Source organism: Anomaloglossus baeobatrachus, chromosome 2, assembly GCF_048569485.1.
Source record: "Anomaloglossus baeobatrachus isolate aAnoBae1 chromosome 2, aAnoBae1.hap1, whole genome shotgun sequence".
Lineage (NCBI taxonomy): Eukaryota > Metazoa > Chordata > Amphibia > Anura > Aromobatidae > Anomaloglossus > Anomaloglossus baeobatrachus.
In genome coordinates, this window is record NC_134354.1 from 391017717 (window position 1) to 391042086 (window position 24370).

At 55.6% G+C, this 24370-nt stretch overlaps 1 protein-coding gene across 1 annotated transcript in view; it reads left to right on the plus strand.

The window, feature by feature from the left end:
- Window positions 1-24370, plus strand: part of SF3A3 (splicing factor 3a subunit 3) — a 150493-nt gene that overhangs the window by 31706 nt on the left and 94417 nt on the right. The window contains exon 9 of the mRNA XM_075334102.1: window positions 13602-13670. Within this exon, the coding sequence (XP_075190217.1) occupies window positions 13602-13670 (69 nt within the window). The remainder of the gene's footprint in view (window positions 1-13601; window positions 13671-24370) is intronic.

Here is a 24370-nt window from a genome sequence, read left to right on the forward strand (position 1 = left end):
TTTCCAATTCGTGGCTCTCCCCTTTGGGTTAGCCACGGCCCCTCGTGTATTCACCAGTTGCGGTTCAGCTCCTCCAGGGGTTGGTAGTGATTCCTTACCTGGACGACCTTCTAGTCAGGGTTTCATCCAGTGCAGACTGTCAGCGGAGTGTCTCGCTCACTCTCAGCGGAGTGTCTCGCTCACTCTCAGCGGAGTGTCTCGCTCACTCTCAGCGGAGTGTCTCGCTCACTCTCAGCGGAGTGTCTCGCTCACTCTCAGCGGCGTGTCTCGCTCACTCTCAGCGGCGTGTCTCGCTCACTCTCAGCGGCGTGTCTCGCTCACTCTCAGCGGCGTGTCTCGCTCACTCTCAGCGGCGTGTCTCGCTCACTCTCAGCGGAGTGTCTCGCTCACTCTCAGCGGAGTGTCTCGCTCACTCTCAGCGGAGTGTCTCGCTCACTCTCAGCGGAGTGTCTCGCTCACTCTCAGCGGAGTGTCTCGCTCACTCTCAGCGGAGTGTCTCGCTCACTCTCAGCGGAGTGTCTCGCTCACTCTCAGCGGAGTGTCTCGCTCACTCTCAGCGGAGTGTCTCGCTCACTCTCAGCGGAGTGTCTCGCTCACTCTCAGCGGAGTGTCTCGCTCACTCTCAGCGGAGTGTCTCGCTCACTCTCAGCGGAGTGTCTCGCTCACTCTCAGCGGAGTGTCTCGCTCACTCTCAGCGGAGTGTCTCGCTCACTCTCAGCGGAGTGTCTCGCTCACTCTCAGCGGAGTGTCTCGCTCACTCTCAGCGGAGTGTCTCGCTCACTCTCAGCGGAGTGTCTCGCTCACTCTCAGCGGAGTGTCTCGCTCACTCTCAGCGGAGTGTCTCGCTCACTCTCAGCGGAGTGTCTCGCTCACTCTCAGCGGAGTGTCTCGCTCACTCTCAGCGGAGTGTCTCGCTCACTCTCAGCGGAGTGTCTCGCTCACTCTCAGCGGAGTGTCTCGCTCACTCTCAGCGGAGTGTCTCGCTCACTCTCAGCGGAGTGTCTCGCTCACTCTCAGCGGAGTGTCTCGCTCACTCTGAGCGGAGTGTCTCGCTCACTCTGAGCGGAGTGTCTCGCTCACTCTGAGCGGAGTGTCTCGCTCACTCTGAGCGGAGTGTCTCGCTCACTCTGAGCGGAGTGTCTCGCTCACTCTGAGCGGAGTGTCTCGCTCACTCTGAGCGGAGTGTCTCGCTCACTCTGAGCGGAGTGTCTCGCTCACTCTGAGCGGAGTGTCTCGCTCACTCTGAGCGGAGTGTCTCGCTCACTCTGAGCGGAGTGTCTCGCTCACTCTGAGCGGAGTGTCTCGCTCACTCTGAGCGGAGTGTCTCGCTCACTCTGAGCGGAGTGTCTCGCTCACTCTGAGCGGAGTGTCTCGCTCACTCTGAGCGGAGTGTCTCGCTCACTCTGAGCGGAGTGTCTCGCTCACTCTGAGCGGAGTGTCTCGCTCACTCTGAGCGGAGTGTCTCGCTCACTCTGAGCGGAGTGTCTCGCTCACTCTGAGCGGAGTGTCTCGCTCACTCTGAGCGGAGTGTCTCGCTCACTCTGAGCGGAGTGTCTCGCTCACTCTGAGCGGAGTGTCTCGCTCACTCTGAGCGGAGTGTCTCGCTCACTCTGAGCGGAGTGTCTCGCTCACTCTGAGCGGAGTGTCTCGCTCACTCTGAGCGGAGTGTCTCGCTCACTCTGAGCGGAGTGTCTCGCTCACTCTGAGCGGAGTGTCTCGCTCACTCTGAGCGGAGTGTCTCGCTCACTCTGAGCGGAGTGTCTCGCTCACTCTGAGCGGAGTGTCTCGCTCACTCTGAGCGGAGTGTCTCGCTCACTCTGAGCGGAGTGTCTCGCTCACTCTGAGCGGAGTGTCTCGCTCACTCTGAGCGGAGTGTCTCGCTCACTCTGAGCGGAGTGTCTCGCTCACTCTGAGCGGAGTGTCTCGCTCACTCTGAGCGGAGTGTCTCGCTCACTCTGAGCGGAGTGTCTCGCTCACTCTGAGCGGAGTGTCTCGCTCACTCTGAGCGGAGTGTCTCGCTCACTCTGAGCGGAGTGTCTCGCTCACTCTGAGCGGAGTGTCTCGCTCACTCTGAGCGGAGTGTCTCGCTCACTCTGAGCGGAGTGTCTCGCTCACTCTGAGCGGAGTGTCTCGCTCACTCTGAGCGGAGTGTCTCGCTCACTCTGAGCGGAGTGTCTCGCTCACTCTGAGCGGAGTGTCTCGCTCACTCTGAGCGGAGTGTCTCGCTCACTCTGAGCGGAGTGTCTCGCTCACTCTGAGCGGAGTGTCTCGCTCACTCTGAGCGGAGTGTCTCGCTCACTCTGAGCGGAGTGTCTCGCTCACTCTGAGCGGAGTGTCTCGCTCACTCTGAGCGGAGTGTCTCGCTCACTCTGAGCGGAGTGTCTCGCTCACTCTGAGCGGAGTGTCTCGCTCACTCTGAGCGGAGTGTCTCGCTCACTCTGAGCGGAGTGTCTCGCTCACTCTGAGCGGAGTGTCTCGCTCACTCTGAGCGGAGTGTCTCGCTCACTCTGAGCGGAGTGTCTCGCTCACTCTGAGCGGAGTGTCTCGCTCACTCTGAGCGGAGTGTCTCGCTCACTCTGAGCGGAGTGTCTCGCTCACTCTGAGCGGAGTGTCTCGCTCACTCTGAGCGGAGTGTCTCGCTCACTCTGAGCGGAGTGTCTCGCTCACTCTGAGCGGAGTGTCTCGCTCACTCTGAGCGGAGTGTCTCGCTCACTCTGAGCGGAGTGTCTCGCTCACTCTGAGCGGAGTGTCTCGCTCACTCTGAGCGGAGTGTCTCGCTCACTCTGAGCGGAGTGTCTCGCTCACTCTGAGCGGAGTGTCTCGCTCACTCTGAGCGGAGTGTCTCGCTCACTCTGAGCGGAGTGTCTCGCTCACTCTGAGCGGAGTGTCTCGCTCACTCTGAGCGGAGTGTCTCGCTCACTCTGAGCGGAGTGTCTCGCTCACTCTGAGCGGAGTGTCTCGCTCACTCTGAGCGGAGTGTCTCGCTCACTCTGAGCGGAGTGTCTCGCTCACTCTGAGCGGAGTGTCTCGCTCACTCTGAGCGGAGTGTCTCGCTCACTCTGAGCGGAGTGTCTCGCTCACTCTGAGCGGAGTGTCTCGCTCACTCTGAGCGGAGTGTCTCGCTCACTCTGAGCGGAGTGTCTCGCTCACTCTGAGCGGAGTGTCTCGCTCACTCTGAGCGGAGTGTCTCGCTCACTCTGAGCGGAGTGTCTCGCTCACTCTGAGCGGAGTGTCTCGCTCACTCTGAGCGGAGTGTCTCGCTCACTCTGAGCGGAGTGTCTCGCTCACTCTGAGCGGAGTGTCTCGCTCACTCTGAGCGGAGTGTCTCGCTCACTCTGAGCGGAGTGTCTCGCTCACTCTGAGCGGAGTGTCTCGCTCACTCTGAGCGGAGTGTCTCGCTCACTCTGAGCGGAGTGTCTCGCTCACTCTGAGCGGAGTGTCTCGCTCACTCTGAGCGGAGTGTCTCGCTCACTCTGAGCGGAGTGTCTCGCTCACTCTGAGCGGAGTGTCTCGCTCACTCTGAGCGGAGTGTCTCGCTCACTCTGAGCGGAGTGTCTCGCTCACTCTGAGCGGAGTGTCTCGCTCACTCTGAGCGGAGTGTCTCGCTCACTCTGAGCGGAGTGTCTCGCTCACTCTGAGCGGAGTGTCTCGCTCACTCTGAGCGGAGTGTCTCGCTCACTCTGAGCGGAGTGTCTCGCTCACTCTGAGCGGAGTGTCTCGCTCACTCTGAGCGGAGTGTCTCGCTCACTCTGAGCGGAGTGTCTCGCTCACTCTGAGCGGAGTGTCTCGCTCACTCTGAGCGGAGTGTCTCGCTCACTCTGAGCGGAGTGTCTCGCTCACTCTGAGCGGAGTGTCTCGCTCACTCTGAGCGGAGTGTCTCGCTCACTCTGAGCGGAGTGTCTCGCTCACTCTGAGCGGAGTGTCTCGCTCACTCTGAGCGGAGTGTCTCGCTCACTCTGAGCGGAGTGTCTCGCTCACTCTGAGCGGAGTGTCTCGCTCACTCTGAGCGGAGTGTCTCGCTCACTCTGAGCGGAGTGTCTCGCTCACTCTGAGCGGAGTGTCTCGCTCACTCTGAGCGGAGTGTCTCGCTCACTCTGAGCGGAGTGTCTCGCTCACTCTGAGCGGAGTGTCTCGCTCACTCTGAGCGGAGTGTCTCGCTCACTCTGAGCGGAGTGTCTCGCTCACTCTGAGCGGAGTGTCTCGCTCACTCTGAGCGGAGTGTCTCGCTCACTCTGAGCGGAGTGTCTCGCTCACTCTGAGCGGAGTGTCTCGCTCACTCTGAGCGGAGTGTCTCGCTCACTCTGAGCGGAGTGTCTCGCTCACTCTGAGCGGAGTGTCTCGCTCACTCTGAGCGGAGTGTCTCGCTCACTCTGAGCGGAGTGTCTCGCTCACTCTGAGCGGAGTGTCTCGCTCACTCTGAGCGGAGTGTCTCGCTCACTCTGAGCGGAGTGTCTCGCTCACTCTGAGCGGAGTGTCTCGCTCACTCTGAGCGGAGTGTCTCGCTCACTCTGAGCGGAGTGTCTCGCTCACTCTGAGCGGAGTGTCTCGCTCACTCTGAGCGGAGTGTCTCGCTCACTCTGAGCGAGTGTCTCGCTCACTCTGAGCGGAGTGTCTCGCTCACTCTGAGCGGAGTGTCTCGCTCACTCTGAGCGGAGTGTCTCGCTCACTCTGAGCGGAGTGTCTCGCTCACTCTGAGCGGAGTGTCCTCGCTCACTCTGAGCGGAGTGTCTCGCTCACTCTGAGCGGAGTGTCTCGCTCACATCTGAGCGGAGTGTCTCGCTCACTCTGAGCGGAGTGTCTCGCTCACTCTGAGCGGAGTGTCTCGCTCACTCTGAGCGGAGTGTCTCGCTCACTCTGAGCGGAGTGTCTCGCTCACTCTGAGCGGAGTGTCTCGCTCACTCTGAGCGGGAGTGTCTCGCTCACTCTGAGCGGAGTGTCTCGCTCACTCTGAGCGGAGTGTCTCGCTCACTCTGAGCGGAGTGTCTCGCTCACTCTGAGCGGAGTGTCTCGCTCACTCTGAGCGGAGTGTCTCCGCTCACTCTGAGCGGAGTGTCTCGCTCACTCTGAGCGGAGTGTCCCTCGCTCACTCTGAGCGGAGTGTCTCGCTCACTCTGAGCGGAGTGTCTCGCTCACTCTGAGCGGAGTGTCTCGCTCACTCTGAGCGGAGTGTCTCGCTCACTCTGAGCGGAGTGTCTCGCTCACTCTGAGCGGAGTGTCTCGCTCACTCTGAGCGGAGTGTCTCGCTCACTCTGAGCGGAGTGTCTCGCTCACTCTGAGCGGAGTGTCTCGCTCACTCTGAGCGGAGTGTCTCGCTCACTCTGAGCGGAGTGTCTCGCTCACTCTGAGCGGAGTGTCTCGCTCACTCTGAGCGGAGTGTCTCGCTCACTCTGAGCGGAGTGTCTCGCTCACTCTGAGCGGAGTGTCTCGCTCACTCTGAGCGGAGTGTCTCGCTCACTCTGAGCGGAGTGTCTCGCTCACTCTGAGCGGAGTGTCTCGCTCACTCTGAGCGGAGTGTCTCGCTCACTCTGAGCGGAGGTCGTGTCTCGCTCACTCTGAGCGGAGTGTCTCGCTCACTCTGAGCGGAGTGTCTCGCTCACTCTGAGCGGAGTGTCTCGCTCACTCGTGAGCGGAGTGTCTCGCTCACTCTGAGCGGAGTGTCTCGCTCACTCTGAGCGGAGTGTCCTCGCTCACTCTGAGCGGAGGTGTCTCGCTCACTCTGAGCGGAGTGTCTCGCTCACTCTGAGCGGAGTGTCTCGCTCACTCTGAGCGGAGGTGTCTCGCTCACTCTGAGCGGAGTGTCTCGCTCACTCTGAGCGGAGTGTCTCGCTCACTCTGAGCGGAGTGTCTCGCTCACTCTGAGCGGAGTGTCTCGCTCACTCTGAGCGGAGTGTCTCGCTCACTCTGAGCGGGAGTGTCTCGCTCACTCTGAGCGGAGTGTCTCGCTCACTCTGAGCGGAGTGTCTCGCTCTCTCTGAGCGGAGTGTCTCGCTCCTCTGAGCGGAGTGTCTCGCTCACTCTGAGCGGAGTGTGTCTCGCTCACTCTGAGCGGAGTGTCTCGCTCACTCTGAGCGGAGTGTCTCGCTCACTCTGAGCGGAGTGTCTCGCTCACTCTGAGCGGAGTGTCTCGCTCACTCTGAGCGGAGTGTCTCGCTCACTCTGAGCGGAGTGTCTCGCTCACTCTGAGCGGAGTGTCTCGCTCACTCTGAGCGGAGTGTCTCGCTCACTCTGAGCGGAGTGTCTCGCTCACTCTGAGCGGAGTGTCTCGCTCACTCTGAGCGGAGTGTCTCGCTCACTCTGAGCGGAGTGTCTCGCTCACTCTGAGCGGAGTGTCTCGCTCACTCTGAGCGGAGTGTCTCGCTCACTCTGAGCGGAGTGTCTCGCTCACTCTGAGCGGAGTGTCTCGCTCACTCTGAGCGGAGTGTCTCGCTCACTCTGAGCGGAGTGTCTCGCTCACTCTGAGCGGAGTGTCTCGCTCACTCTGAGCGGGAGTGTCTCGCTCACTCTGAGCGGAGTGTCTCGCTCACTCTGAGCGGAGTGTCTCGCTTCACTCTGAGCGGAGTGTCTCGCTCACTCTGAGCGGAGTGTCTCGCTCACTCTGAGCGGAGTGTCTCGCTCACTCTGAGCGGAGTGTCTCGCTCACTCTGAGCGGAGTGTCTCGCTCACTCTGAGCGGAGTGTCTCGCTCACTCTGAGCGGTAGTGTCTCGCTCACTCTGAGCGGAGTGTCTCGCTCACTCTGAGCGGAGTGTCTCGCTCACTCTGAGCGGAGTGTCTCGCTCACTCTGAGCGGAGTGTCTCGCTCACTCTGAGCGGAGTGTCTCGCTCACTCTGAGCGGGAGTGTCTCGCTCACTCTGAGCGGAGTGTCTCGCTCACTCTGAGCGGAGTGTCTCGCTCACTCTGAGCGGAGTGTCTCGCTCACTCTGAGCGGAGTGTCTCGCTCACTCTGAGCGGAGTGTCTCGCTCACTCTGAGCGGAGTGTCTCGCTCACTCTGAGCGGAGTGTCTCGCTCACTCTGAGCGGAGTGTCTCGCTCACTCTGAGCGGAGTGTCTCGCTCACTCTGAGCGGAGGTGTCTCGCTCACTCTGAGCGGAGTGTCTCGCTCACTCTGAGCGGAGTGTCTCGCTCACTCTGAGCGGAGTGTCTCGCTCACTCTGAGCGGAGTGTCTCGCTCACTCTGAGCGGAGTGTCTCGCTCACTCTGAGCGGAGTGTCTCGCTCACTCTGAGCGGAGTGTCTCGCTCACTCTGAGCGGAGTGTCTCGCTCACTCTGAGCGGAGTGTCTCGCTCACTCTGAGCGGAGTGTCTCGCTCACCTCTGAGCGGAGTGTCTCGCTCACTCTGAGCGGAGTGTCTCGCTCACTCTGAGCGGAGTGTCTCGCTCACTCTGAGCGGAGTGTCTCGCTCACTCTGAGCGGAGTGTCTCGCTCACTCTGAGCGGAGTGTCTCGCTCACTCTGAGCGGAGTGTCTCGCTCACTCTGAGCGGAGTGTCTCGCTCACTCTGAGCGGAGTGTCTCGCTCACTCTGAGCGGAGTGTCTCGCTCACTCTGAGCGGAGTGTCTCGCTCACTCTGAGCGGAGTGTCTCGCTCACTCTGAGCGGAGTGTCTCGCTCACTCTGAGCGGAGTGTCTCGCTCACTCTGAGCGGAGTGTCTCGCTCACTCTGAGCGGAGTGTCTCGCTCACTCTGAGCGGAGTGTCTCGCTCACTCTGAGCGGAGTGTCTCGCTCACTCTGAGCGGAGTGTCTCGCACTCTGAGCGGAGTGTCTCGCTCACTCTGAGCGGAGTGTCTCGCTCACTCTGAGCGGAGTGTCTCGCTCACTCTGAGCGGAGTGTCTCGCTCACTCTGAGCGGAGTGTCTCGCTCACTCTGAGCGGAGTGTCTCGCTCACTCTGAGCGGAGTGTCTCGCTCACTCTGAGCGGAGTGTCTCGCTCACTCTGAGCGGAGTGTCTCGCTCACTCTGAGCGGAGTGTCTCGCTCACTCTGAGCGGAGTGTCTCGCTCACTCTGAGCGGAGTGTCTCGCTCACTCTGAGCGGAGTGTCTCGCTCACTCTGAGCGGGAGTGTCTCGCTCACTCTGAGCGGAGTGTCTCGCTCACTCTGAGCGGAGTGTCTCGCTCACTCTGAGCGGAGTGTCTCGCTCACTCTGAGCGGAGTGTCTCGCTCACTCTGAGCGGAGTGTCTCGCTCACTCTGAGCGGAGTGTCTCGCTCACTCTGAGCGGAGTGTCTCGCTCACTCTGAGCGGAGTGTCTCGCTCACCTCTGAGCGGAGTGTCTCGCTCACTCTGAGCGGAGTGTCTCGCTCACTCTGAGCGGAGTGTCTCGCTCACTCTGAGCGGAGTGTCTCGCTCACTCTGAGCGGAGTGTCTCGCTCACTCTGAGCGGAGGTGTCTCGCTCACTCTGAGCGGAGTGTCTCGCTCACTCTGAGCGGAGTGTCTCGCTCACTCTGAGCGGAGTGTCTCGCTCACTCTGAGCGGAGTGTCCTCGCTCACTCTGAGCGGGAGTGTCTCGCTCACTCTGAGCGGAGTGTCTCGCTCACTTCTGAGCGGAGTGTCTCGCTCACTCTGAGCGGAGTGTCTCGCTCACTCTGAGCGGAGTGTCTCGCTCACTCTGAGCGGGAGTGTCTCGCTCACTCTGAGCGGAGTGTCTCGCTCACTCTGAGCGGAGTGTCTCGCTCACTCTGAGCGGAGTGTCTCGCTCACTCTGAGCGGAGTGTCTCGCTCACTCTGAGCGGAGTGTCTCGCTCACTCTGAGCGGAGTGTCTCGCTCACTCTGAGCGGAGTGTCTCGCTCACCTCTGAGCGGAGTGTCTCGCTCACTCTGAGCGGAGTGTCTCGCTCACTCTGAGCGGAGTGTCTCGCTCACTCTGAGCGGAGTGTCTCGCTCACTCTGAGCGGAGTGTCTCGCTCACTCTGAGCGGAGTGTCCTCGCTCACTCTGAGCGGAGTGTCTCGCTCAACTCTGAGCGGAGTGTCTCGCTCACTCTGAGCGGAGTGTCTCGCTCACTCTGAGCGGAGTGTCTCGCTCACTCTGAGCGGAGTGTCTCGCTCACTCTGAGCGGAGTGTCTCGCTCACTCTGAGCGGAGTGTCTCGCTCACTCTGAGCGGAGTGTCTCGCTCACTCTGAGCGGAGTGTCTCGCTCACTCTGAGCGGAGTGTCTCGCTCACTCTGAGCGGAGTGTCTCGCTCACTCTGAGCGGAGTGTCTCGCTCACTCTGAGCGGAGTGTCTCGCTCACTCTGAGCGGAGTGTCTCGCTCACTCTGAGCGGAGTGTCTCGCTCACTCTGAGCGGAGTGTCTCGCTCACTCTGAGCGGAGTGTCTCGCTCACTCTGAGCGGAGTGTCTCGCTCACTCTGAGCGGAGTGTCTCGCTCACTCTGAGCGGAGTGTCTCGCTCACTCTGAGCGGAGTGTCTCGCTCACTCTGAGCGGAGTGTCTCGCTCACTCTGAGCGGAGTGTCTCGCTCACTCTGAGCGGAGTGTCTCGCTCACTCTGAGCGGAGTGTCTCGCTCACTCTGAGCGGAGTGTCTCGCTCACTCTCGCCACGCTTGCAAGTCCACTCTGACCCCGACCCAGGAACTTATGTACCTAGGGATGCAATTCGAGACTCTGCTGGCACTTGTGAAGCTGCCCTTAGTCAAACAGCAGTCCCTTCATCTGGCGGTTCGCTCTCTGCTGAGGCTCCGCCGTCATTCCATCAGGCACCTCATGCAGGTGCTGGGTCAGATGGTGGCGTCAATGGAAGCGGTCCCCCTTGCCAGTTCCATCTGCGTCCCCTGCAGCTGGACATTTTCCGCTGTTGGGACAAGGGACCTCTTCCTTGCACAGGCTGGTGGCTCTGTCGCCACAGACCAGGAGCTCTCTTAAGTGGTGGCTTCGGCCCCTCTCTCTGTCCCAGAGACGCTCCTTTCTGGCCCCGTCCTGGGTGATTCTCACCACGGATGCCAGTCTATCCGGCTGGGGAGCAGTGTTTCTACACCACAGAGCACAGGGCTCTTGGACTCCGTCCGAATCAGCCCTCTCGATCAATGTGCTGGAAATCAGGGCTGTACTCCTAGGACTCGCAGCCGCCTAGCAATGTTGGAAGTTCAACGTATCCTTCAGTGGACGGAGGACTCCAAGTCCTCCATATCCGCAGTCCACATCCCAGGCGTAGAAAACTGGGAGGCAGATTATCTCAGCCGTCAAACCGTGGACAGCGGCGAGTGGGCCCTGCATCCGGCAGTGTTCCGGTCAATTTAGCAGGCGGGGCACTCCGGAAGTGGATCTAATGGCATCCCGGCACAACAACAAGGTCCCGGTTTACGTGGCTCGCTCCCACGATCCTCAGGCCTTGGCAACGGACGCGCTGGTTTCAGATTGGTCCCAGTTCCGTCTGGCTTACGTGTTTCCCCCTCTAGCTCTCTTGTCCAGAGTCCTGCGCAAGATCAGAATGGAGGGCCGTCGGGTCGTACTCATCGCCCCAGACTGGCCCAGGCGAGCTTGGTTCCCAGACCTGCTCCGTCTGTCCGTAGAGGTGCTGTGGCATCTCCCGGACCGGCCAGACCTTCTCTCAGAAGGTCCGTTTTCCGCCAGAATTCTGCGGCTCTCAGATTGACGGCGTGGCTCTTGAGCCCTGAATCCTTACGGCTTCAGGCATTCCTTCCGAGGTCATCTTCACTATGACTCAGGCTCGGAAGTCTTCCTCGGCCAGGATTTACCACAGGACTTGGAGAATTTTCCTGTCCTGGTGTCGTTCTTCCGGCCATGCTCCTTGGCCGTTTTTTCCTTGCCGACCATCCTGTCCTTTCTACAGTCCGGCCTGCAGCTAGGACTGTCACTCATTCCCTCAAGGGACAGGTCTCGGCTCTGTCAGCGTTGTTCCAGCGGCATATTGCCCGGCTGGCCCAGGTGTGCACCTTCATGCAGGGCGCATCTCACATCATTCCGCCTTACCGGCGGTCTCTGGATCCCTGAGGCCTTAATCTGGTCCTCATGGCCTTACAGAAACCCCCCTTTGAGCCTCTTAGGGAGGTTTCGTTGTTTCGTCTTTCATAGAAGGTGGTCTTTCTGGTGGCCATAATTTCTCTCAGGAGAGTCTCTGATTTGACTGTGCTCTCTTCGGAGTCACCCTTTTTGGTTTTTCACCAACACAAGGTGGTTCTCCGTCCGACTCCGGGCCTTCTCCCTGAGGTGGTGTCTCCTTTCCACCTTAACCAGGACATTCAATTGTCTTCCCTTTGTTCGGCCCCTGTGTATCGCTTTGAGAAAGCGTTGCATGCTTTAGATTTGGTGCGGACGCTCCAGATCTATGTGTCACGCACCGCTGTTTTTTAGGCGGTGCACCTCTCTTTTTGTGCTGACCACACGTCAGCGCAAGGGTTTCTCGGTTTCTAAACTGACCCTAGCTCGTTGGATTAGGTCGGCCATTTCCGATGCCTACCAATGTTCTCAGGTGCCTCCCCCGCCGGGGATTAAGGCGCACTCGACCAGAGCTGTCGGTGCCTCTTGCGCTACGGCTCAGCAGGTCTGTCAGGCTGCCATTTGGTCTAGTCTGCACACCCTTTCGAAGCACTACCAAGTGCATGCTCATGCTTCGGCAGATGCGAGCTTGGGCAGACGCATCCTTCGGACGGCTGTCGCCCATTTGTGAAGTTAGGTTTGCCTACTTCTCGGTTTCTGTTTATTTCCCACCCATGGACTGCTTTGAGACGTCCCATGGTTTGGGTCTCCCATAAGGAACGATGAAGAAAAAGAGAATTTTGTTTACTTACCGTAAATTCTTTTTCTTATAGTTCCGACATGGGAGACCCAGCACCCTCCCTGTTGCCTGTTGGCAGCTTTCTTGTTCCGTGTGTTTTCACCGGCGGTTGTTGTAGACAGAGGTTCCGGTTATTCCAGGTTTTACTCCATCTCTACTTATGGGTGGATGTCCTCCTTCAGCTTTGGCACTAAACTGGTTGAATTTGTCATCCGGGGAGTGTATATGCTCGGAGGGAGGAGCTACACTTTTAGTGTAGTACTTTGTGTGTCCTCCGGAGGCAGAAGCTATACACCCATGGTTTGGGTCTCCCATGTCGGAACTATAAGAAAAAGAATTTACGGTAAGTAAACAAAATTCTCTTTTTTTCAAAAGCGTCTAGCCAGGCTTCCGCAGGTCCGCACGTTCCTGCAGGGAGTTTGCCACATGGTCCCACCTTACAAACGTCCGTTGGAACCTTGGGATCTTAACAGGGTCCTGACGGCTCTTCAAAAGCCGCCTTTTGAGCCGCTGCGGGATGTCTCTCTCTCCCGTCTTTCTCAGAAGGTGGCCTTCCTGGTGGCAGTCACATCACTTCGGAGAGTGTCTGAGCTTGCAGCGCTGTCATGCAAAGCTCCCTTCCTGGTTTTCCACCAGGATAAGGTGGTTCTGCGTCCTGTCCCGGAATTTCTCCCTAAGGTGGTATCCCCTTTTCATCTAAATCAGGATATCTCCTTGCCTTCCTTTTGCCCTAATCCAATTCACCAGTGTGAAAAGGATTTGCACTCTTTGGATCTAGTGAGAGCACTCCGTTTCTACGTGTCTCGCACGGCGCCCCTGCGCCGTTCAGTTGCGCTCTTTATCCTTGTCGCTGGCCGGCGTAAGGGCTCTCAGGCCTCCAAGTCAACCTTGGCTCGGTGGATCAAGGAACCGATTCTCGAGGCCTACCGTAGTTCTGGGCTTCCGCTCCCTTCAGGGCTGAAAGCCCATTCTACCAGAGCCGTAGGTGCGTCCTGGGCATTGCGGCATCGGGCGACGGCTCAGCAGGTGTGTCAGGCAGCTACGTGGTCTAGTCTGCACACTTTCACGAAGCACTATCAAGTGCATACCTATGCTTCGGCAGACGCCAGTCTAGGTAGGCGAGTCCTCCAGGCGGCGGTTGCCCACCTGTAAGAGGGGGCCGTTTTCGGCTCCTTTTATTGAGGTATTCTTTTACCCACCCAGGGACTGCTCTTGGACGTCCCAATTGTCTGGGTCTCCCAATGGAGCGACAAAGAAAAAGGGAATTTTATTTACTTACCGTAAATTCCTTTTCTTCTAGCTCCTATTGGGAGACCCAGCACCAACCTCTGTGCCCTTCGGGCTGGTTGTTCTTTTGTGTACACATGTTGTTGATGTTAATTTGTTCTTTTGGTTCATGGTCTTCAGTTCTCCGAACATCCTTCGGATTGAATTTACCCTAGACCAATTTATAAGTTTTCTCCTTCCTGCTTTTGCACCAAAACTGAGGAGCCCGTGGTCCACGGGAGGGTGTATAGGCAGATGCGAGGGGTTACACTTTTTTAAAAGTGTAATACTTTTGTGTGGCCTCCAGAGGCAGAAGCTATACACCCAATTGTCTGGGTCTCCCAATAGGAGCTAGAAGAAAAGGAATTTACGGTAAGTAAACAAAATTCCCTTTTCTTAGATTGCTTGGCTCAAAGCCACAGGGTTTGTTATTAAATGTTTTCTCTTCTGCTGTGAATTAAATCATCTACTAAAGCAGTGTATCCTATACATTGCCATTTAAGATCTGAATTTACCATGACTGACGTGTACGATATTTATCTTTGACAATTGCTAGAACTTTATCTTTGAAAATAGTATGAATGAAAAGCTCTTATGTCTTACAGAAAGAAACCAGCAGTGCTCTTACACATGCAGGAGCTCATTTGGACCTTTCAGCTTTTTCATCATGGGAGGTATGGTATTATTTCAGCAGCAACCTAAGTTTGTGTAAATCAGGGACTATCCTTAGTTATCCTTAGATATCCCTAGAGATGAGCGGCCAGACTTTAGTTAAAAGTTTGGTTCAGGACCCAGACTTGACCCGAACCCCATATAAGTCAATGGGACCTTAAATTTGGTGCTGTAAAATGGTTGTTGTAAGGGCTGGAGGGCTGCAAAAAGAAGTAAAATGTTGGTAAGAGCAAGATAATTAAAAAAATGTGAAGTTCTCCTTATTTTTAATAACAAGCACAGGTAAAACAGACAGCTACAGGCTGCAGCCCTCAGCTGTCTGCTTTACCTTGGCTGGTTATCAAAAATAGAGGTGATCTTACTCTGTTTTGATAAAATTATTTATTTAAATAATTTAAACAGTGTGGTGTCCCCCCCTATTTTTAATAACCAGCCAAGGTACGCCATTTTTTTTATTTTAAATTGTTTATTTAAATAATTAAAAAAATAGCATGGGCTCCCCCCTATTTTTGATAGCCAGCAAAGGTAGATCAAACACCTGGAGGCTGTTATTAGGCTCTGAAGGCCAATGGTTATTTCTCTGACGCCTTATTGGGGGACACAGGACCATGGGTGTTATGCTGCTTATCCATAGGAGGACACTAAGTAGATTCAAAGATGTTAGCTCCTCCCCTGCAGTATACATCCCCTGGCCCAGCCAGGCTACTTCAGTTTTAGTACACAAGCAGTAGGAGAACAAGTAACAAAAAACGTGAGTGAATACTCATAACAAAAAAGTACTGAGACAGAAAAAAGCTAAGGCCCAACAGGGCAAAAGGGAGGGTGCTGTGTCCCCCAATGATGGCTAAGAGAAAACGATTTTACGGTGAGTACACAAAAATCCGTTTTTATCTGACGCCTCATTGGGGGACACTGGACCATGGGACGTCTTAAAGCAGTCCATGGGTGGGTAAACAATAAACAACGCAACCCAAGGACTAGGAACCAGTCCCAGATAGCCAGGAGCGCCTACTGAGATAGGTACTCCACTATCGTTTGCAGAATTTTCCTACCTAGGTTCGCCTCAGCCGAAGCCTGGGTATGGACTCGGTAATGCTTTGAAACAGTATGTAGGCAAGACCAGGTCACAGCCTTACACCTCTGTTCCACTGAAGCCTGATGCCTAATGGCCCAAGAGGCGTCAACTGCTCGCGTGGAATGAGTCCGCAGCCCACTAGGAATGGGCTTCAGTTGCAAGCGGTAGACCTCCTGGATCATAGAGCGAATCCAGCGAGCCAGCGTTGCCTATAAAGCTGCCTCTCCTTTCTTAGGCCTTTCAAGAATGACGAACAAGGAGTCTATGTTCCTAAAGGGGCTGTCCTAAGTACGTAATATCGGAGAGCCCTCACAAGGTCTAGCGAATATAGAACCCTTTCCACCCCATGGACTGGGTGTGGACAAAAGGAAGGCAGAACAATGTCCTCATTCATATGAAACGGGGAAGTAACCTTCGGAAAAAAATCCGGAAGGGGGCGTAGAACCACCTTGTCCTGATGAAAGATCAGAAAGGGTTCACGGCAAGAGAGTGCTGCTAGCTCCGAAACTTGTCTGATGGACGTAATCGCCACTAAGAATGTTACCTTCCAGGAGAGAAGAGTAAGAGAAGATTCCTTAAGAGGTTCAAAAGGGGACCTCTGGATACCGTCCAAAACGAGATTGAGGTCCCATGGGTCCAGCGACCGTTTATACAGGGAAACTAGATGGGAAACCCCCCTGAGGACAGTCTTGACTGTCCTCAGTCCTGTGTCCTGTGTCCCCCAATGATGGCTAAGAGAAAACGCTCATCTCTAGTTATTCTTCTTAAAGAGTAACTGTCATTTTAATTTTATTGCCTAAATCAGTAGTACATGTGAAAATAAGAAACTTTCTCTTATGAGAAAAATATGCTCTGTCAGGACTCCTCATTAATTTTCAAAAGTCCCAATGCTCTTATAAAATCTGTGTTCAGTGAAAACAGATTTTTAAATTACTGAGATAGGAGATAGCAGATGGTGATGATAAGACTCTAATGTGGAGGGAAGAGGAAGACTGCAAGAGGAGCTAGAAGCACAGCTTCTTCAGAGACGGTGATTGGGGCAAGTTGACTGCTTTATCTGACCGCAGGGCACATGTGCTTGTCACCAAGCAGAGTTTTTCCGCTGCAGCTCTCCCTCCCCACAGCTACACTCTGCTTTATCCGACCTATCTAGAACCACTACCCTGCCTCTTGGGGAGTTTCTGGCATTGAAGGATCCTATGGACAAACATATGGAGGCTAAGTCTCCATTTGAGGCGGCAGGGTCTGCCCTTTGTCAGGCCTTTGTCGTTACCTGGGTTGCGAAGACTGTTAAAGCATTTGCAGTGCAGTTTTCTGGCTGGGCCCCAGGAGGTGAAGTTAGCTGAGGCAGCAGACCAGATTGCGCAAGCAACTAAATGTCTTTGTTCTGCATCTCTTGATGTGGTAGAATGTTCCACTAAGGTTGCAAACAATTACCTGGCTATTCACCTCATTCTGTGGCTTAATGTTTAGAGAGTGGATATAGCCACAAAGCAGTCCCTTGCTGGGTTGTCTTTTAGGCATCCCACCTGGGCTGTCCAGATCACAGCAGAAGGAGGAGATCAGCACCATCTTTGTGGAGCCCACAGTGTATCCTGTGTGCTGCACTTTCCCCCTGTCACCCGCTCTGGCTGGGGTGAGTACTGGTGCCGGGCAGCAGTGATTGCAATGTAACTGATCCTGGCGTAGTGCTCCCCACCCCGCCGCTCCCCCCCACTCCGCCGCTCCACCCTTCACTCCACCGCTCCACCTTCCACTTTGCCGCTCGCCCCCCACTTCGCCGCTCGCCCCCCTTCACTCCACCGCCCCCCCCTCCACTCCACCGCTGCCCCCCCTCCCAACTACGCCTGTCGCCTCCCCCCCCCCCCCCTCTGCCACTCGTCTCCCCACTTCGCCACTACCCCGCTCACGTGTGCTCACTTCGGGCCTCCGATCCTAGCAGTTCATCACTGCTCTGTGCCGTGATTGCTGATCGGAGTAACAGACACCAGGCTGACAGGAGAGGCTGTCGGGACAAAGGTCTGGGGTGAGTGCATGTGGCTGGAAGTGGTGATCATCTGTAGTGCAGTGCTGGGCTCAGGTTATAGATCACCCTTCCTTGCTGTGTGTCACCTCGGACCTCCGATACTGACTGGCAGCACAGTATATGGGTGCATGGTATACAGTGGAGCGTGGGATACAGTGGGGGCAGTATACAGTGGGGCACAGGATACAGTGGGGGCAGTATATAGTGGGACATGGTATACAGTGAAGTGCAGGATACAGTGGAGCACTATGCAGCTATCATTGGTGACACTTTAGACTTATTAGGATCACTTTTCAGTCACCAACAAAATGGCTCCGCATTATGTCACTTCACTTCATCTTCCCTTATCCTTTTGGAAACACTGAGATTGGGAGGGGGAGCTGTGACATCACACTCAGGAGAGCAGATTCTGCCCACTTTTACTGCAGCTGTAATGTGAGCTAGTTCTACAGTAGCTCTACAGTCGGATTTCAGCAGCTGCTTCCCTTGTGTTTAAGAATGGAAAATATCAAACTTTTAAAATATTTTTTTTCTATTTTGCTCAATTAAAAACAAATTATAATATTTAAACAAAACATTAAACACCTTCCCTTTAAACACTTCATCACACGTAGTCTCACTAGCAAGGAGACCATTTAATTAAAAATTAAAGACGTGGCTGTAACTGGATACTACCAGTATATCATCTACCACACAGTTCAAAATATAGGTGATAAGCAGGGAATAATTATATAGCCACAGAGTTAATATTCACAGTAGCACACACTGTTACAGCAGGTAGAATGTGCCTAAATAAATGACAGCGACTAGATTTACTAATTGATTGTTGAATGTAAGGGTATGTGCCCACAATCCGGACTCGCTGCGTCCTGACCTGCGGGGCCATGAGTCTCCTCCACAGGAGACCGCAGCTGCTCGTACCCACGGTCAGGCTTCTGTGCGCTGCGGTCTCTCGCTTGTGTTCTACCTATTGAGGACGCATGCGAATCGGCAGCAAACAATTGACATGCTGCGGTCTGGAAAGACACACCGCAGGTCAGTGTTTGCGGGAAAAAAACAAGCATAGTGGGCACGGGATTTCTAGAAATCCCATCCACTATGCTTGTACTGTACAACGCAGCATTTTGGATGCAGTGAAAACATGCTACGTCCAAAACACTGATCGTGGGCACGTACCCTAAGATGTTAAACTAAGATATAGGAACCAAGATTGGTTCAGATATTAGTAACTGAAAACCCAAAGGGGTAAATATAGTTACAAAAGCAGATATCCTCTTCAGGACAGGAAAATGATACATAAAAATACCATAACGAACTGGAAGTGCCAGGATTAGATAAAACTCGTTCATTTAATCTCTCTGGGCTACGTGATCCCATGAGACGCACCTGGAGTTCAAGGTGCTCACCACACATCATCTTATACATTTATTATTTATCCTATGGTTTGGGGATGATGATGCTTGTGGGATAATTTATTTATAATGAGCATACACATTTCCATGTCAGAGTACCATTTTTCAGATATACAAGTATACACATCTAGGCACAGCCTACTAAACCAATGGTTTACTATTACAGCCCGTTGCATGCTGAAGGACTTCATAACTTCCATGTTAGTCCACAGACTGGGCTTCGTAGGAGAACTATAATTTTGCTATATTCTATAATACTGTGTTATTGCAGTATATAATGTAAGCAATCAATCCGTCACAGATTCAAGTAGTTCCCTGGAGGTTTAAAAAAGTAGAAATTTAGCATGCAAGGAGGAATTGATAAATACCGTATTTTCTTTGTCGCTCCATTGGGAGACCCAGACAATTGGGTGTATACCTTCTGCCTGCGGAGGCCACACAAAGTATTACACTTAAAAAAGCGTAACCCCTCCCCTCTGCCTATACACCCTCCCGTGGATCACGGGCTCCTCAGTTTTATGCTTTGTGTGGAAGGAGGCACACATCCACTCATGCATTCTCATATTACTTATATCGGTTGGAAGAAAAGAGGGCCCCCACGGGGCCCCCGGCATGTTCCCTTCTCACCCCACTACGTCGGCGGTGTTGTTAAGATTGAGGTACCCATTGCGGGTACAAAGGCCGGAGCCTCATGCAGTCTCCTTCACCATCCCTTAGCGGCTATGGGAGAAGTGGGATCCTGACCGGTCATCCATTTACTGGGACCGTGCTCCCTCCGCAGCCCCTGTGGGAATCTGCCGGATCGGAGTCTATTCTTCCTCAGGGACCGGGCCCTGCAACTATAAGGTACTTTGTGTCCCCATGGGGACTGTGCAGGGAGCGCCTTCTTCCCGGACGCTGCAGCAGCTGCTGTATTGAGAAGGCCGGCGGACTTCCGCGCCGACCGCGCCTGCTTGTCGGGCACGGTCTTAAATTTAGTCCCCGGCTTCATCGCGGCCTAGTAGCAAAAATCCCGCCCCCGGGCCTGCCTGTCAGGGGTAAGGGCGGGACGGCCGACCTGACGTCGGCTGTGAGGGCCGGAGCATCCTATATGTTTCCTCCCCCCTCACTGATCACTGTGGGGACCCCAGATTCCCGCACTTTCCTGGCGCCGCCCACGGCTCCACTCCTCCCCTGAGAGCTCCGGCAGCCATTTTTTGGCATTCTGCCGATGGAGGATTCTCAGGGAAGAGCTCTGCAGCTCTGGGAGACCTAAGGCAGGGAATCTGGAGGACACACACTCCGCTTTTTAGCGGTCGGTAAGCCACACCGGTCACCCGGTGCTGGTCCCCCTAGGGTGCCGGAATAGATACGTATTTATATATATATTTCTGTTCGGTCGGGCTGTATACTCTTTCCCATATACCCTCAGTGATCACTCTCCTAGGAGACAACAGCATGTCGTCCACAAGGAGCAAAGGTGCTAAGGCACAGGGTTTTTCTCTATCGTTTCATTGGGGGACACAGGACCATGGGTTATGCTGCTGTCACTAGGAGGCTGACACTAAGTAAACAGAAAAAGTTAGCTCCTCCCCAGCAGTATAACCCCTGAGCCGGAGGCGGGCTCAATCAGTTTTTTGCTTAGTGTCGTAGGAGGCTGATGTGGGCCGACTGGGCCCCCTTCAGCCACTTGTTTTTTTGCGTATATTTTTTCTTTTTTCTCTCGGCGACGCTCGTCGCTCTCATCTGTTGGATTTCTCTTTTTCTGCAGGTATCGTTTCTCTACCTCAGCTCTCGCAGCCCGTGTGGGTACCGCTCCCCTGGGTCGCAGAAGCTTGATTCGTCGGGCCCTCTCCCCCGTCCAATTCCACGGTACCACTCCCGGGTTGGCACGCTGGGCTAATCCTTCCTGGGCACCCCCTATTCACCCTGCGGTATCACTCCAAAGGGTGCAAGGGGCATACAGCAGGGACTGGACCTCGCAGCGCGTCTGGATGATATCGGGCCCGCAGCGCTGCCTCACTACAGGGGGCTCCCTGCCCCCACCAGCGTCCATCTTCCTGCCTGTCTGCCTGCCTCATTCTCTTCTGCGGCCCGCAGCCAGCCCTCCGGTGTGCGGAGCGGACACAGGTGCAGAGCTCCACGCCTGCACACTGCCAGATGCGGCGCCGCCGACCAGGTAGGACACTCACCCTCCCTTCTCCCGGGCGGCTACAAGATATAGGCCCCGGTCTGGGCCTACTCACCGAGCACCCCGGCCTCGCCCCCACCCGGCGCTGGAGTCCACACAGGCAGGGCTCGGCCGGTGCCCGGACATCGCTGCCGCGCCGCCGCTCCCGCAGGTAGGACCCCCGGTCTCTACCTTCCCCTGCGCCGGCGGTTTCAAATTTAGGCCCCGGTCCGGGCCTACTCACCGGGCGCCCCGGCCGCGTCTCCATCCGGCGATGGAGTCCTTCTCCGCGCCTGCGGTGCTCGTCGCTGCCGTGCCGCCGCTCCTGCGGGTGGATCCGCCGGTCTCTGTTTTCCCCTGCGCCGGCTGCCTCAAAATTTAGGCCCCGGCTTCGGCCCTGTCTCCGGCGTCCCAGGCCCGCCCCCCGCCGCATCGCTATTGGCCGCCGGCCGCTCCGTCTCCGCCCTCCGCTCAGCCCCAGGCATCACAGTGGGGGCGGTGGTTGCGTTTTCCCGCTCTCCTGGGCCCACCTCCAGCCTCCTCAGCGTTCATTAAAAAAAAAAAAAAAAAGGTGATTATGGCAAACTCCTGGTATGCGGTTTACTGACGCTGCAGCAGCCCGTATATCAGGGGAAGATAAACCCTAGTTTCCATGATGATTAAATACAGTGGGGTTTTTTATCAGGGCTTGCGTTTTGTACATTATACATTAACCTCTTCAGGTACTTTTTTCGGGTTTTTTGCATCAGGACACATCCCAATAGGGTTAGTCTAAGAGCTCTCAGAGCTGAGTTTTTTAATTATTTGGGACTGGTAGCTCAAGTTTGCGGTTCCCTTAATGGTAATTTCCCGCACATAATGGCAGATTAGTGTTGACAGCTACCGCAGCCCCTGGCACCGCACGCCCCTGTGTCTCGCCCCTGCCGGCTGGTTAACGCCCTGTCTCAGGCCATATATTCCCTCGCTGACGTCCCTCGGGTTCGTGCGCATGCGCTGCGTCCCCCGCCGACGCTTGGTCATACCATCCACAAAACGGCGCCATTCCCTCGGGGAGACAAGTCCCGTACCAGGGACCTTTTTCCTAGGCTGGAAGCGGACCTGCCAGGTCTCGTCTTTCGTGGCCCCCCAGTTTTCCACCTTATTCCCCAGGTCCAGACTGCCCTTCCTACGGTAGTCTTACGACCTCTCGGGTGTTGGCCCAGGCTTTCCATCTCCGCTGGACTCCGAGCAGGACCTAGATGTTTTGGCGCAGGACGCATTAGTATGCTAGAAACGGTGAGTCAAGCCGTAAGGCTACGGACAGCCCCTCTTCTCTCCGTGCACCCAGGTCTCCTTTAGGGCGTTGGGAGCAGACCCTTGATGTGCTCGGGGGACATCCAGAGTTCGCCGAGTTACCGCGTGTTCACGGACAACTACCAGACACGACGTTTGCCTGCGGTAAGCCATGTCATTGTCTTTTTTCCCTTCTCCAAAGGGGTTTTCGGAAAGTATGGCCAGGCTACACTGGAGTCTTGGATTGATTACAGACATCTACCAGACACGCCGTTTACCACCGGTAAGTCGTGTGTTTTTGGCATTATCATTCCCCCGAAGGGCTCTGGAGAGAGGGGGCAGTCACCTTGCAGAGACGAAGACGGCAGGCCCCTTCGGTTTCAGTGGAATACAGTTCGCCGTGTGACTGTGTTAGCACGGATAATCCCAGGCCTCGATTTCTACCAATGGTAAGTCCTTTTATTGTCATTACCCCTTATAGAAAGGGGCTCCAAAAGGAAGGGGTACCCCACCCTGTGGTCGACCCGCCTGTGTTCCTCCGGGTTTCTCGTCCCGAACGTGGCGTCCCTCAGAGAATCAGCGGACTCCATACGCAGCGGACCAAGTTCCACCTATCCCGTCCCAGGACTGGTTATCATCTTCAGTGAGTACCCTCTCTTCACATACCTGGGGCCTGCCTACTGCTCGGCCTGAGCCTCTACCATCAGTGTGTCCACCTGTCGAGACCTCTGACTCGGGATCAGGAACGCAGATTTGACATCTAGGAGGTCACTGACTTCCCTTCCGACTTTAGGGAACGCCACTCTGAAGATAGGCGAGTCCAGTGGCCCCACTTGGCTACGTCAGAGTAGAGTACTTCTCTACCCTAGACTACGTAAGGGAAGGATTCATTCTTTTCCCTGCATCGACCCAGATGCATCAGGATCGTCCCCTCACACTAGGTCCCAGCCCGTTCACGCCGCACCCGTCAGGAAGCCTCTATCCCTCCAACAGCCCCTCCACCTTGAGTGGCAGTGGACCGTTCCAGTTTTTTATCAGAGCGCTTGCAGGGATCACTGTCCCTGCGCACCCTACTTTCCAGGGCTGCTAGGTTCTCTACGCCCAAGTACGGCCGGGAGGCCCAGAGTTCTCCCTTCAAGGATCCTTGCTTGGGGTTTAGACCGTCATATTCACTTTTCGCTACTAGCGCAGCTGAGATACCGGAAGGAGTCCTACCAGACCCCGGCTCGGTCCATCATCCCTTAGGCACGTTTTTTTTCGAGCCCGTTCAGGAGTAGCTGCTCCTCACGCAGGAATAGTTTTTTCCTTCCTGGCACAGAGTCCCGCGTACCCTTGCCACCCGCTCCCGTTTTGGCTATGCGAGCCCTCGGCAGTCTGTGGCGGTGATAGCGACGGTGCACGTACCAGATTCATCCCTTACTCTCCAGTGGACCACACTGAAGATCGGAGACAAAGAGGGTTCCGTCTTCGCGGGTGATCCGCCAATCTCCTCATAGCGGACCAGTCTTCGAAACCGTCCCTTGGGAAGCTTCCCTTCCCTCCTCTGGAGGATATTATCAACCGTCACCAGTCTCCCGTGCTAGGGTAGGCTGCCCCCACCATTCCTCGGCACGGTCCCGAGGGACAGCCCTAGAGCGTTGTCTCCCCTTCAATATTCCGGAAGCCAGAGCCATCCTGTTAGCACGGCTTCAATTTCTTCTCTGGGTCGGGGTTTGCCACAGCGGCGACGTGCATCATCCACCAGGTAGACGCAGAGAGTTCATGGCAAGGGAAGAGGCCAAGAAGATCTTGCCCGGGGACGGGTCCCTTAACTCGCTGACCTCGGCAGTACATCCCTAGCATGGACGTTTTAGACGGCCGATTTTTTTCGGTAGGAAAGACCTCCCTTAGGAAAAGGGCTCCTCAACAGGGGAGTCACCAGTCAGTTCCCGGGCGAGGGAAGACCTCCAGTCGTGGACCTATTGTTCTCCCGTTCCAGCTTTCAAGTCAATGGTACGTCGAGTGTACCACCTGCTCTGGACTAGGTGACGACGCCCTCGACCGGTCGGGTAGCCTTTTCAGGTTCTCCTGCATCTTCCCGCAGTTTCCCATGGTCTCGAGGGTTCTCAGGATGGACCAAGGCAACGATGCCTCTGGAGTGTCCCAGGCGAGCATAGTTCGCATAGCCTACTCAACTCCTCACGGAGGCCCCGGGGCTCCTTCCCGACCGCCAAGTTCTCCGTGTCGGGGACCCTCTCTTCTACCAGGACTCAAAAGTCCCAAGTTCGACGGCCACGCCAGTGGATCCCGGGCTCTGCCTCGGTCAGGTCTGTTGACAAGAGGATTACAGACAACATTGAGGGCCGGGAATCCAGTTTCCTCCAGGATTTATTTCCACTAGGAAAGAGCTTCCCGGTGGGTGAGGACCACATCTTCCCTCCTTCTTGCTGGCATTCTTCCAGTCAGATCCGAATGCGGCCCTCTCGCGCGTCCGTGTTTCGGCCAGGTGTCGGCCCGTTTCGCTTCGGTGTGTTCAGAGTCTTTTCACTTCCCGTCCTCCAATCAGGGCCTTCGCTCAGAGAAGCGTCCATCTGGCTCGGCTGTTTCATCGTTCGCTAAAAACGTGGGTCCTTATTCCAGTGAGGGGTTCGTTCAAGGTAACCCTTTTTGCCCGGCTCCACCTGTTTTTGTTAGGTGGGCTCCTCGTGGACATCTTGTTGTTACAGACAGCATCGGGGCGGACAGCCCTCTTGTCGCTCTTTCCCCCCTTTTTTGTTTTCCAGCTCCTC